At 31.4% G+C, this 14,488-nt stretch overlaps 1 protein-coding gene across 1 annotated transcript in view; it reads right to left on the reverse strand.

Annotated features, from left to right (window-relative positions):
* The window catches only part of LOC111675243 (putative uncharacterized protein DDB_G0277255), a 54,827-nt gene that overhangs the window by 5,315 nt on the left and 35,024 nt on the right, over positions 1 to 14,488 (reverse strand). The window contains exon 6 of the mRNA XM_023435974.2: positions 12,826 to 13,068. Coding sequence (XP_023291742.2) covers positions 12,826 to 13,068 — 243 coding nt within the window. The remainder of the gene's footprint in view (positions 1 to 12,825; positions 13,069 to 14,488) is intronic.

The following is a 14,488-nucleotide window of genomic DNA, read 5'->3' on the forward strand; positions in this document are numbered from 1 at the left end:
GCTTCCGGCGATCATTAATAAATATTTAAAAATAAAATAAGTGATATTGCTAATTTCGGATATGAGGAATCCATTATACCCTTCATCATAGAATATTTTACAAGTTTTTAGTAAATTTTGAACAATAGATATTGAAAATATCTAGAGTCTTGAAAAATTATATCGTCACATGAAAAAGGCGTAACAACACTTTTAAAAACTTAACAGGAGATACAAAAAGCTAAATAAAATAAAATATATTGTCTAACATCAATAAACACGTTTGAATATAAGATTGACGTTAGACACAATCTACTATCTTGCATTTTAGGACTTTTTGGCTTGTAGATATGAACTATTTGTTGTTGAAAAAGTCAATGTTTTTACCAATTGAATACTACAAATATATGATAACATGTATTTTGATGTAGGAAATAATTTCCAATCAAACAGTAAAAAAGTCTTTCAGTTTTTTTTCATGCAATCGCTTAAATATTACAGAAGAAATGTACAAATCATGACTACCCATGACTACACGACATAAGTGCCAAGTGAAAATCTGGTAATAACATGTACTCATCAACATACTTTTCAATGACAACCACTTACCGTCTGCCTTACTTAGAAGTACTCTTGTAATTTTGTTTGTTTTATACGATACCATTATTGTGAAAACCATTATTTGACCTATGCAGTAAGTAGAACATTTGACTTGCAAACCGAGTTCCCTGGTTCGTATTCTCGCCCGCTATTTTTACTATTAAAAAACAAAACAAATTACTCTTTTAATTTCCAACTTGTAAGTGAGCGTGGAAGTAATTTCCTCGAATGCAAATAGCTTTCAAAAAAAAAAAAAAAAAAAAAAAAAATGGCATATGCACACTACTCATGACTTGTGCTGAATATCAGAAATGGTTTTTAAAGGACGCTACTGAAACACTACAAAACTGGTCTATATCAAGTATAGCCAACAGGTTGACTGCTAGTATAGATTCTGATATACCCATATCTGATATTAGCAATGCCTATTTATTGACTCTTTTATTCCCTACACCACTTTAGTGGGGAGGGTATATTGGGTTTGCTCCGAGTAGCTCATGATTTTGTTTAATATACTCGTATATCGACAATAAACGGAACAACTAAGTTTTATACTAGCCTTGAAGACCCTGTTGAATTTCGAGCCTCTTTTGACCCAAGCCCCTTTACAAAGCCTCCCCCTTCAAAAAATGAGTTTAATGTCCAGAATTCGCTTAAAAAGACCAGTGCCATAGTGAAATGCAGCATAAATACATTTAATGTAACGGTAAATTCGTCCTCCAGATTTTATGAGGATCGCCTCAAACAGGGGGCTTAGGGGAAACCCCCATATAAAGCATAATTCAGAAAATTAGTTTTTTGGCATTCCTATACGCAACATATTTTTTTAACTTTTGGAAGAAAGCAAATAGTGTTTTAAAAAAAAAGTTTGTAAAATAGTTTGATACTATCATCGTTACATGAATGTGTGTTTGTTTGTATGTTCATATGTTTGAACGCTATAGACTACTAAACGGCTAATTTTTATTTTAAATTTTCATGTGGGGGAGGAGCCATGCCCACATTATGAAAATATAAAATTCGTATATTTGAGATAATATAACAGTTAGAGTCCTCAAATTTTGTGGGGGGCACTTTAGTGCCAATATGATTATATGGGATAAAAAGTGGGCGGATTAGCGTTAGGGGGCATGGTACCTCCCATATAAATTAAATTAAAAAATTCGTTTATCTTGGAAACTACTACAGTAAGAATCTTAAATTTTTGCACAAATAACTTCAACATCCAATTAGAATCTTAAATTTTTGCACGAAAAACTTCAACATCCATGTAAACATTTTGGGTAATAAATTGGCGGACTACCCATGAGGGGAGCCGCACCTCTCATATAAATTAAATACAAAAATTGGTTTATCTTGGAAACTATTACAGTTAGAATCTTAAATGTTTGCACGAATAACTTCAACATCCATGTAAACATTTTGGGTAATAAATTGGCGGACTACCCATGAGGGGAGCGGCACCTCCCATATTAATTAAATATACAAAAATTCGTTTATCTTGAGGTAATGTAACAGTTAGAGTCCTTAAATTTTGTCGGAGCCATTTTAGTGTCAATAAGATTATTTTAGGATAAAATTTGGGAGGACTAGTGTTAGGAGACGGTGTACCTCCCATATAAATTAAATACAAAAATTCGTTTATCATGCAAACTAATACAGTTAGAATTTTAAAATTTAGCATGAATGACTTTAACATTCATGTAAATATTTTAAGTAATAAATTGGCGGACCCATGAGAGGAACGGCACCTCCCATATTAATTAATGAGAGGAACGGCACCTCCCATATTAATTAAATCCAAAAATTCGTTTATCTTGAGATAATGTAAAAGTTAGAGTTCTAAAATCTTGTCGGAGCAACTTTAGTGTCAATATGATTATTTAGGATAAAATGTGGGAGGACTGGCGTTAGGAGCGTGGCACCTTCCATATAAATTAAATACAAAAATTCGTTTATATTGGAAAATATAACAGTTAGAATCTTATACAACTAAATTCTTAAAATTTTGCACGAAGAACTTTAATATTCAGAGCAAACTTTCATCTGAGGGGGTTTGCAGCGCCCATATGAATAAAATAGGAAAGTTCGTATATCTGAGAAACTGTTAGAGATAGAATCATTAAATTTCACTTGAACAATTTTTACTTTCATCTGAACATTTAGAGTATGACGAGCGAACTTTTAATGGGGACTATGAATAAAATACAAAATATTGTTTATCTAGGAAAATATAGAACTAGATTCATCAAATTTTGCTTATATATTACATTAATATTCATCTAAACATTTTGAGAATAAAGGGCGGACTTTAATCTGGGAAGCTTGAAGCCCCCACATGAATTAAATAGAAAAAATAGTTATCTAGGAAACTATTAGAGCTAGAATCCTCAAATTTTATATGAATAACTTTGACATTCATATAAACATTTAGAAAATAACGGGCGGGATTTCAGTGTGGGTCTTGGCACCACATATATGAATTAAATACAAAATTTCGTTACATAATTAAAATTTTTCATAGATAGATAGAATTTGCTTGGCATCTCTCATATGTAGCGAAGCATACCGGGTATAAGCTAGTAATAATATAAAATTGCAATATTTTTTGCTTTATTAGCAATTCCAGAGAAAAGAATCAAATTTGTCTGAGACATTCGTTTGTACGCACTTTACATAATTTATAATAAGCTTAAAAATAATTTGTAAATTTGTCTTTTTTCTTATCAGAACATTTAGTAGGACCTTCATAATTGTTACTGGCATAATAAATTTCGAAAAGAATTTCCGAAGGTCATGCTCAAAAAAATTGTTGTTATTTAAATGCTAATGTTTTTTTTTTGTTTATAAATTATTTCAGCTAAGATTTTAAGAATGATTTTGATTGGTTGTGTCTTAAAAGTTTGCCTGGTTAAGGAAGAGCATTAAAATCTTTGTCGGAAAATCAATCCAAACCCTTGTCAAATAGTCATTTTTGGATAGAAATTGTATCTCAAGTCGCAATTTTTCATTATTTTTTTCTGCTAAAAAATCTTCTAATAAATCAAAAAATATTCCAAATCTAATTTTGGGTGAAATATGTACTTTTAGCGGCGTTTTTTAACGATTGTCTATCACTGTATGTTAATGTGTGTATTTTATTTATGTTAACATTATTTAAATCAAATTATTACTTCTTGAGAATGACTTCAGAAGTAGTGAATTTGGAATCAAATAAATTGGACATCGCTAATATGACAAAGTAGAAAAAAGATTTCGACAGGAGCTGTGGATAAAGAGGATGCAGTTTAAAAAGTCGGGATTTATAGGTCTGAAGTTGAGGTTATTTTAGACAATTAATTTGTCAAATTCATTTCATATATACATACATATGTACTTATAACTAACGTCCTTATTCACTAATTGATTACGTGGGCCGTTATTGTGATTAAGTGAAAGCCTCTATAAAAGATGATAATCGTCTTCACGTTGAACTTTTGTGTGTATGTATGGGAAAAAATTCTGATGTTGTATTTGTGAATGTGATTCTTATTTTCGTTGTAGTATTAGCGTATTTACGTTTCTTGAACGCGAAATACCACAGACGTCTGGACGCTTAAGGCCTTCTTAAATGCCATGCATAGCAGTTGATGTAATGCAGCTGCATAGTTGTTTTTATTTATTTATTTATTTAATTTTTGTTCTTTTTCGTTTTTATTTTCTTTCATAAAATTTATTGTTTTATTATGTTGTTGTTATTGCAATATCTGAATGTTTACTTTTTTGCATTTTTTGTGTTGCGAAAAGACCTTAGCAAACGTGCCTTGGTCACGAGAGAAGCACTCACATATTTGACATGTTGCATTCTGAGTGCTGACTGTTGGCAATCGTTTGCAGTACTATTATACATATTGATAGTACGTTTCTGAATGTATGTTTGTAGCTTGCATACAACATTGTATGCAACACATTCGGTTTTGTGTCCGTAGTATACATATACACATGTTTTAAATGCGTTTGATAGTTTTATACCCTACATCACGTTATGTGAGGGGTATAAAGTACTGGAATTGATCTTTGTAACATCCAATAATAATAATATTTGTACCCATTCGAAACATTGTTATCCAAAATATCGAGTAAAAGAAAGACATATCGTACATGACAAAAGTCGAAAGTAATATTGAGGTGCATGTAAAAGTATATACGAATAAGCGTATTAAGCAAGTGTTTCAGAACACAATATCTAATGTCCCAGATGTGATGGATAGGTCTTAAAATTTTCGGTGAGGTTTGTGTTCATATAAAAGTGATTTATACATAATTGAAAGTTTAAGCGTTTTTCTAAAATGGAATCTACGGTAAAACAAGGTCCAATAAATATGAAAATCGACTATATAATTTCGGATTATATACATTTTATATTACAATTTTTTTTTAAAGGTATTACAATTATCGTAATTATTAATTATGACTAATTCTTGCCTTGCTTGCTTATATTTCAATAATCTGTCGACTACTTTGGACAAAAAGTGTAATATCAAACTACAACAGGGAGTTCAGCGTACATGCTGCTTGGGTGTAAGTGGTGCCATGTATTACATCAACCAAAGCTTTGGAAACGTTGCTAGGTATTCCACCTATTGAAACATACTTAAGATATAGGGCGGCGCTTACAGCCAAACGGATCTTTACTTTAGGCGAACTGGCCAAAAACGGTTATAGCACACGTCATCAATGTATACAGGATACATGGGAATGTTATACACAATCATTGGACGTGGCTGATCGCATACTAGACGCGGAATATGTGGGAAACTTTAAAACGCTGATCCCAGATAGAATGTCTTGGTCAAGCGGAAAACTAGAGCAAATACCAGTAGGAATCCGTTGTTACATGAATGGATATAAGTTGGGGGATAGAGTGGTCCTGGGGTACTATATTGAAGAATCAAAAACATTAATATACCACCGTTTATCTAATCATGACATAAGCTTCCAGGCATATGTCCGAGTAATAACGGAATGTGTTAATTGGATTAGAATAAATATGGAGCCAACGGCCCTTAATATATTTGCCGACAGCCAGAATGCAATTAGGGCAATATCAGGTGATAGAAGTAAATCTAAGACCATATTGGATTGTAAGAAAGCTTTAAGGCCTCTTTGAATAATGAAACGGTGAGTAGAATAACAAAGATCCTATGGGAATAAGACGATCATAATGAGATTAAGACGATCATAATGAGAATAAGACGAGAAATCTTCTCAAAATGAGCAAGTCTGAAATTAGTAAGATGGTACGTATTCTGTGTGGACACACAGGAGTACGAGCGAATCTATACAAAATTGGCCGTGCGGATTCAGATGAATGTAGAGCGTGTAGAGAGGACAGTAAAACTCTGGAGCACTTTCTCTGCCACTGTCAGACATTCGACGAAGTTAGATCTAAGTATCTTGGAAGTGATGTTATTCCGGAAATAACATTCTTAACCGACACTGATTGGAAAATTCTTAGAAATTAAGTCCATGTAACTGACTTTCTGAACTTTGAAAAATAATATACTCAGTGAACAAATTTTTTTTCAAGAAAAGGAGCGCACAACAGCCCCCATAATGGCTCGATAATATTTTTTTCGGATTTGTATACTATACATCATCCTATCAACCTAACCTATCATAATTATACTCAAAAACCGATATTTTCTGGATTGATTATAATTCGACTTTGGTCTATAAATTTTTTCAAGCTCATATTCCTTTTGAAAATCATTATACTTAATAACTAGGCGTATAATATAGTCGGACATGCCTGACTTTTTTTATGCTGATGATGCGTGTTGTATTATATTTTTAGTTTTGTTGCGCTTTAGTAAGTTCAGTTGGTTCGTTGGTTGCACTCGACAGTGACCGTCGCATTCTATATAAAAAATTACCTGTCGAATTTAGTGGTGTGCAGTCTTAAATACTTTGTTGTTTTGTCTGGCTGGATGACTGGCTGGTTGCTTGTTGTTGTCTGGTCTTAAGTGCACGAGTCTGAGTTGTTGCCCATTAACGTGGTTCAGTGTTTTTATTGTTCTGACTTTTAGTCATTTCTTTTTTTCTGTGCGTGTATGTGTAAATATGTTGTTAATATTGTATAGGGAATATACGCGTGCGCACTGCGCAGCACAGTAGCTACAAAGAATTGATGTTCCAGACAGGAAAGACAACAACAAATGAATGTGTCTACAATTTGGTTGGCTGTTAATCAATTTTTTTGCCTCCTGCCTTCGCTGTAGTGCCTTTTTTTAACTTGTCGTTTTTATTTTCATTGAGAGGGGGTCAAACGCCAAAGACACATCGTGAATATATATTCCTTGGTCGTATGGACAAAAAATTAAAATCCAATCTTTGAAGGAATGTTTACATAAATTTAATTTAATAAAGTTTTTTTTCGTGGTCACTCTTTAAAATAACACTCTTTTAAACGACACTACAACAACAAAAACAAGAACATTAGTGTGTCAAACATTATATAAGTCAGAGATCGAACATTCAGTGTTACATTCAGTATTAGTTATTACGTATGTTTGTTGGTATTGCAACATTGTAGCAAATTCTATCTTTGATAGGTGAGACATTATTCCGAAGTGAAAATATACTACAAACGTACATACATGTGTACATTTTTTGTAATTAATGTTTTTCACTATCGTTGATATTGTCGGTGACACTGCTGTTTATACCCTACACCACTATAGTGGGGAGGGTATTATACGTTTGTGCTGATGTTTGTAACATACAAAAATATTGGTCCAATACCCACCTTAAAGTATACCGATCGATTCAGAATCATTTTTTGAGTCGATTAAGACATGTCCGTCCGTCCGTCTGTCCGGCTGGCTGGCTGGCTGGCTGTCCATGTAAACCTTGTGCGCAAGGTACAGGCCGCAATTTTCAAGATAATTTGATGAAATTTGGACCAAGCATGTTTTTTGGCACAAGGACGAAGCCTATTGAAAATGGTTGAAATCGGTCCATTATTTCACCTAGCCCCCATACAACCGTACCTCCCGATTTGAACTTTTTATGCTATAATTACGTCAAATATTCTGCTATCCTTCTAAAAATTGGCACAAATAAGTTTTATATAAGTATAAATGCAGATTTTCGTAAGGATCGGCCTATATTTGACCCTAGCCCCCATACAAACCCCCTTCCAAAAAATGACTTAAACGTCTAAAATTGACTTGTAACCATTTGTATCGCAATGAAACTCAACAAAACTAACTGTTATTTAAAAATATATCCTTTTCCCAAATTTACCGAGGATCGGCCCATATTTGACCTATATAAAGCCTCATTTAGAAATTTTAGTTTTTTTATCAATAAATGGCTTAAATATTTTGGAATTATGGTAATATTCAACATAAAAGTTTCTTTACAAAAAATAAAAATTTTATAAAAGTATAAATTGTAAGAATATACTCATGGTGTAGGGTATCATATGGTCGGCCATGCCCGACTATACTTTCCTACTTGTTTTTGACATAAATTTATGTATGTATATGTATTTGTTACAAGGAAACTGTGGAAATGATCAAATTCATAAAAATTGTCTGTATATACATATGTTTGTGCAATTTTACTCACACAGAACGATATACATTTTAAAATTTTAAAGTACTTTCTTCCTATAAATAGGCTCAGTTTTAGATGGTGTATATTTAGTAGTTTTTTACAACAAGGATCTAAAAGATAGTTAACTTGACAAACGCAAAACAATCCGACGCAACTAAGCTGAATTAAAATTATGGGTGAGAGATACGGTGAGTAGAACCACAAAGATCCTATTGCGTTACCCAAATGAAAGCAAGACGAGAAATCTCCTAAAAATGAGCAAGTCTGAGGTAAGTATGAATGTATGAATTCTAAGTGGACACTCATGATTACGGGCACAATTATATATAATTGTACGTGCGGATTAAAACAATGAAGGGCATTTAGAGAGGACAGTAAAGCTATAGATCATTTCTTTGCCACTGTCAGGAGTTCGTCGAAGTTAGATACAACTATCTTGGAAGAGATATTATTCCGGAAATAACATTCCTCACGAACACTGATTGGAAATTTCTTTTATATAGATTACTAAAATGCTTCGGACTTGGCGATGACAGTTATTAGCTAAGTTTCTGTCTGTTCACTCTACTCACAAGTTTAAAAATCTGTTGCACAAAGCCCAATCGACTACAAATGGAATAGATGTGTTCTTGATGAAAGACGCGTGTTAAATAAAAATATACGGGTATCGGGAACACCTTCCATTATTTCAGAGTTTCCAGTTTTCATATGTTTATTGGATAAATATTATAGTTTTAGTAAATCCTTACCATGCTTTTTATCAAAAGTTTTTTGAGACACGGATTCAATGTGATTTGTTTACTTTTTATATGTAACTTTTGACTGTAAGTTATTGTTGTTTTTGTATATTTGTAGTGATGCAGACGCCTGTCTAGTTCTGCCATGATCCTTACTTAACGCACTAACTATTGGCAACATACACATTACTTTAATATAGGTCAATTACTAATTTGATTTGAAATCATTTCAAATTTCTTAAATAACTATTCGAAAAAAAACATTGTGTGGCTGAAGTCATTCAAATGGTATTTATAATTGATTTGTAAGAGATTGGATTCTATTTTTTTGCTTTTATTGTCAGGTAGCATTCCTGTGGTTGATTGATTTTTTCCATGTTCGCAAACTTCTCTTACTTTTTTTGATTTGCATATAAACTCTTACATGACAATAGGTGAAGAAGAAACAACATGCAATTCAATATGATGTAATTAATTGGAAACATTGAGGAGATGTTTTTCGTATTGTTTTCTGTTGTTATTGTTAACCACATAGTGCCACGTAATATGCGTAGTACAGTGGGCTTCTGTAGATTAATAAATTCAATTTAAGTTGTGATTTGGGCTGATCTTTGCTAGATTCACTTGAAAATATTAATCCTAACATAGAACAAATATGAGATTTTCTTTTAAAATCAAGAGTACTCGGGAATTATTTGACCCTAGCTTCTACAAAAGTCTTTTTAGAAATATAATAAAATATTTTTTATTGCAAGATCCGTTCTTAGTGGAACAAAATATTTTGAATTATACATGAAACTTTCGTAAATACTACGAAAAAAGTAGTTACGATTTTTTTTTTGTAAAAAGGCATTAATTATTTTCATTGTAGTGTCATGGTTAAATTTTAAGGTTTTTGTTCTACTGTATATAACGGATGTTTACACATGTCATCGAACATTGATTAAATTTCAATCATCATCTCAATCAGAATTCAAATCACTAGATGCTCCCATTCACTGTTGGCTGCATAACTGGAGGTATGAATGACAGATAGATCATGCAATATGAGGGAGAAACTGGCAGTAGAAATTGTAAGTTGAACATACCCAAATAGGCAATAAACTATATTGACGTCGTTGCTACTTTTCATTTTTTATAGTTGTACAGATATCTATGCTAACGTTGTTTCTGTTGATTTGTTGTAGAAATTCAATCTCCAATGATGACAATGTATCTATAAACGAAACATACAATACTATACATAACCATAACAATGGTGCATTGTAAATCATAAATTGTATATAAATGAACATAATATTCAGTTTGTTTATGATTAGGGATTTACGTATAAGTTACAGTAAAAACAATATTATTTTGCCAGTCAAAAATGTATCATACTCTATATTCAAAAAGTGGGAACTCTATTTTGGTACAAAGTGAGTTTTTTGATACCAAAAGATTCCACAATGCATGATACCAAAGGATTCCTCAATGCATCCATGAAAAGCCCTATGTAGGGCGATCGTATGGGGGCTAGAATAATGGACAGATTTCAATCAATTTCAATAACGTTTGTCTTTGAAGTGCATGTGCCCATTTTTATCAAATTATCTTGAAAATTGCAACCTGTAGCGTTCTCACAAGCTTTACATGGACATAAATACAGAGCCGATTCGTAAGTATAGAACCAATCTTTTTGGGTGTTACAAACATTAGCAAAAACGCATAATAGCCTCCCTACTATTGTGGAGTAGGTTATAAGCCTTAACAAATAGGTATGTAGTTATACTTCGGAGGCGTTTCCACTAATCTCAGAAGGAGTTCAAAACATCGTCGATGGAATTTGAATTTCGTAGGCTCGTAAATAAAAACCTTGTATGTTATCTTGAATACTTTTAAACTATACAATGCATTTGAGCATCGAAAAGTTTTTCAAATATAGTATGCGAAATGACATGAAACCATTTACAACGTGGATTTATGATTCAGGTACATATATGGAAAGCGGTAGAAAAGTACCGAAATTGATTCAATCTGTTGTGAATAGTGAGCTTACTATTATTTAGATAACGGATGTATATAAAATTTATATTTCATCAAAGAATTGTTGCAACATAGTGTTTTCGTACAACGGGTATTATTGAAAAATTAAAAACATTTTGATGTAAATTTGGTACCAGGCTTGTATAATTTAAAGACGTATTTTCCCTCTATTTATGTATAGGCCCTTAGCCTCTTAATAGAGCCCATTGAAATTATGTGGTTATTATGATTTGTATGTAAAAAATGGTTTCCACAGTTTTTTACTTTGTGGACCCTAATTTGATATATTGACATTTTTATGTACTCTTAAAAAAATATTTTTTTCGACTTAGTCCGTTTTTGCTTCTAACTACAGAATTTCTTTTGTAACAAAAGGAATATCAAAATTAAACCTAATTATTCAATGATGAATATTAATTGTATCATTTAGTTTTATTTGTTTAAGACGTACATTTTATTATTTTCTACTATAATTTATCAAATGAAATACCACAATTAATACATGTTTTTACAATTTACTTATATGTATGTAAATACTTATTATATCTCAAAAGATTATATGAAAACAATTTGTCTTACAAGAATGGTTAACCATGATTATTGTTTCTCTATTATTTAATGTAATGCAATAAAATAACAACAAAAACAACAACCAGAACAATTTCTGTGCGAGCACAGCAAATAGATAGTATTTCTGTGTAGCGGTTGAACTGTTTTCAATGAAATAACATGATACATATTCCAATATATATACATATATATTTATTCTTGTATGTATGTAAATGTAGTTATAATTATAAGGATTCTCTCTTTAGCAGTTCAAGAAAAACAAAAGCATGATCTTGCACTCGTATTATTAGAGGTGCAGTTTAAAAAAATCTTAATCAATGATTACTGACAGCATCAATTACATGTGGAAGAACACACATTTGCCTCAGCATATACATATGTATGTACATCCCAGTAAACAATTAATGTAAGCATAGAAATATTTAATTACACATTTAGAACTGGAATTAGTTGTATAATGATGATGACTCAAAAATTGACGAGAATTAAATTTTGAAATGTGGACTATTTTATATGTATTTGTACAGTCTTGTATCTATGAGTGCTTTCAACTTCATTGCAAAAAATTTCCAATCTTATGTCAGGGGTTTCGATTAAATGAATTCGCTAATGCTAAAGTATATAATTAATTGATATCCATATAACATATTCCCTTGAAACTGAAAAATAGAAAAATGGTTTTAACAATTTTAAGAGATAACAACATTAATCGTAGTGTTTGTTGGGATATTTTTGCATTTGTAATCGTATTCGACGTTGTTGTAACCGCACTGACATTGACACCGGCAATAATATGTTGCAAAACAAGCAATTTTCTGCAACTTTGTAATTATTTAATGACGTCGCAAACAAATTTTGTGAGAAAAATAATGTAAGGAAAAACTAACAAAAATGGCAAAAACAACAGAATATAAATAATTTTTTATATTTATATAGAAAATGTGTGTTTGTATAGCATAGACAAAACTTCCAACGTCCAAAATTTTAGGGTATTTGTACTAATGTCTCGTTTGACTCTGATCAGTGTTTCAAAGTTCACTACAAATTCTTTGACTAGTATATGATTAAGCACGTCTGAAGTTGGTATATAGTCCTACAAACGCCTTTGGTCAGTTCGCCTAAAGTTAAGTTCTACCAAAATAAAGTTATTTTGATAGGTTTCGATGGTTAAACATGGTTTGATGTTGTCTCAAATTACATACAGAGCGTATTTATATCTTAAACTAATTCAGAATATACTTATATATATTTTCTTTGGTTTATGTTCTTTGTACATAGGTTTCATAATTATTATCATTTATATGTAACTTACCTCGACATGGACCAGGATATGCTACACCAATAGAGCGCCCAATTTTACAAATCATACGATTTATATCACATGCGCTCTTGTAGGTTTTACCGTCGGCGCCACAAACGGCTTTTGTTGCATCAACGGCATCATTCTCATAATCATCTTGTGGGCATTCTATTTTACATGCTATACAATGTGGCATTGAATACTGGTCCTCAACACATATTAATCCATTTAAACATTTTACACCGTTACATGTTGCTGCAAACACAAAACACAAAAAAAATATATAGGTAATAAGCAAAAAAAATGCTGTGATATATTAATTGCAATAGTTCAAAAATATAAAAAAATCTCGAATCTTAAGGACAAATTTTACGTACCTAATATCCTTAAAGAAAGTTTAAAAATAAAAGTTCGCTTTTATAGATAGGTTCTCACTTAATACTGACTCTATATACAGAATTTCATGTTTCTAGCGAAAATAGCATTTTCTCTCGGATCAACTTCTAATTTAGGCGCTATATATTAATTTCATGTTTCTAGGTTCATTATTATAGAAAATTAAAAAAGTCCCTTTTGAAGAACATAAAAATGCTGATTTTCATGTTTCTAGCGAAAATCTCACAAATTCTCACTTAATACTGACTCTATATACAGAATTTCATGTTTCTAGCGAAAATAGCCTTTTCTCTCGGATCAACTTCTAATTTAGTCGCTATATAGTAATTTCATGTTTCTAGGTTCATTATTATAGAAAATTAAAAAAGTCCCTTTTGAAGAACATAAAAATTACCAAAAAGTTTAATATTGACCCTATATGCTGAATTTCATGTTTCTAGCGAAAATCTCACAAATTCTCACTTAATACTGACTCTATATACAGAATTTCATGTTTCTAGCGAAAATAGCCTTTTCTCTCGGATCAACTACTAATTGTGAAATTATGTTGTATTTTAACGTCAAATGGAAGACTGTAAAATATTATTTAAATATGTTGGTAGTATACTTATATATACCCTTTTCACGAAGATGAAGAGTATAATTAATAAAAGAAATATTTACCAATATAATATTATTTAAAAATATACTTCTTTATAACTTTGAAGTCCTTAACAAAGGGCTCAGAATCACGAATCCGGTTTATATGTAATAATTTGTTTAATTTAATAACCTTTTTTCTAGCAAGTAAAAGTTTGTGCTTTTCATATAGAGAAAAAAATGTGGATCGGTCCATAATTCAGAAAATCACTCATTAGCAAATAATGACATCCAATTATAACTTATAAACATACGTATATTACTTCTTTGTACATATGTAAAGTACTTCGATATAAATGTTACTGTAAAATTGATTTCTGATCGGTTCATAGTTCGTCGTATCTCTCATACAAGGTCCCCTTTAGAAAATCACTTAATCTCACATTACTAAATTAAGATATAAATACAAAATTTGGCAAAAATATTTTTTTTATATACAGAGATGTCACATATATGCACTAATAGCCTAAGTTGAATTGTACCTTGCCCTAGATATACTAAAGTCATTTATTGTTTAATAAAACTGTGGTTATTTAAGTAAAATTTTGATGGGGGCTTTTTATAGGGGCTAGGGTCAAATGAGGCCCTATAATTATTAACTTCATGAGGGTTATCAAGGCTAGTATAGAACTTGGTTTTG

This window comes from Lucilia cuprina, chromosome 6, assembly GCF_022045245.1.
Source record: "Lucilia cuprina isolate Lc7/37 chromosome 6, ASM2204524v1, whole genome shotgun sequence".
NCBI lineage: Eukaryota > Metazoa > Arthropoda > Insecta > Diptera > Calliphoridae > Lucilia > Lucilia cuprina.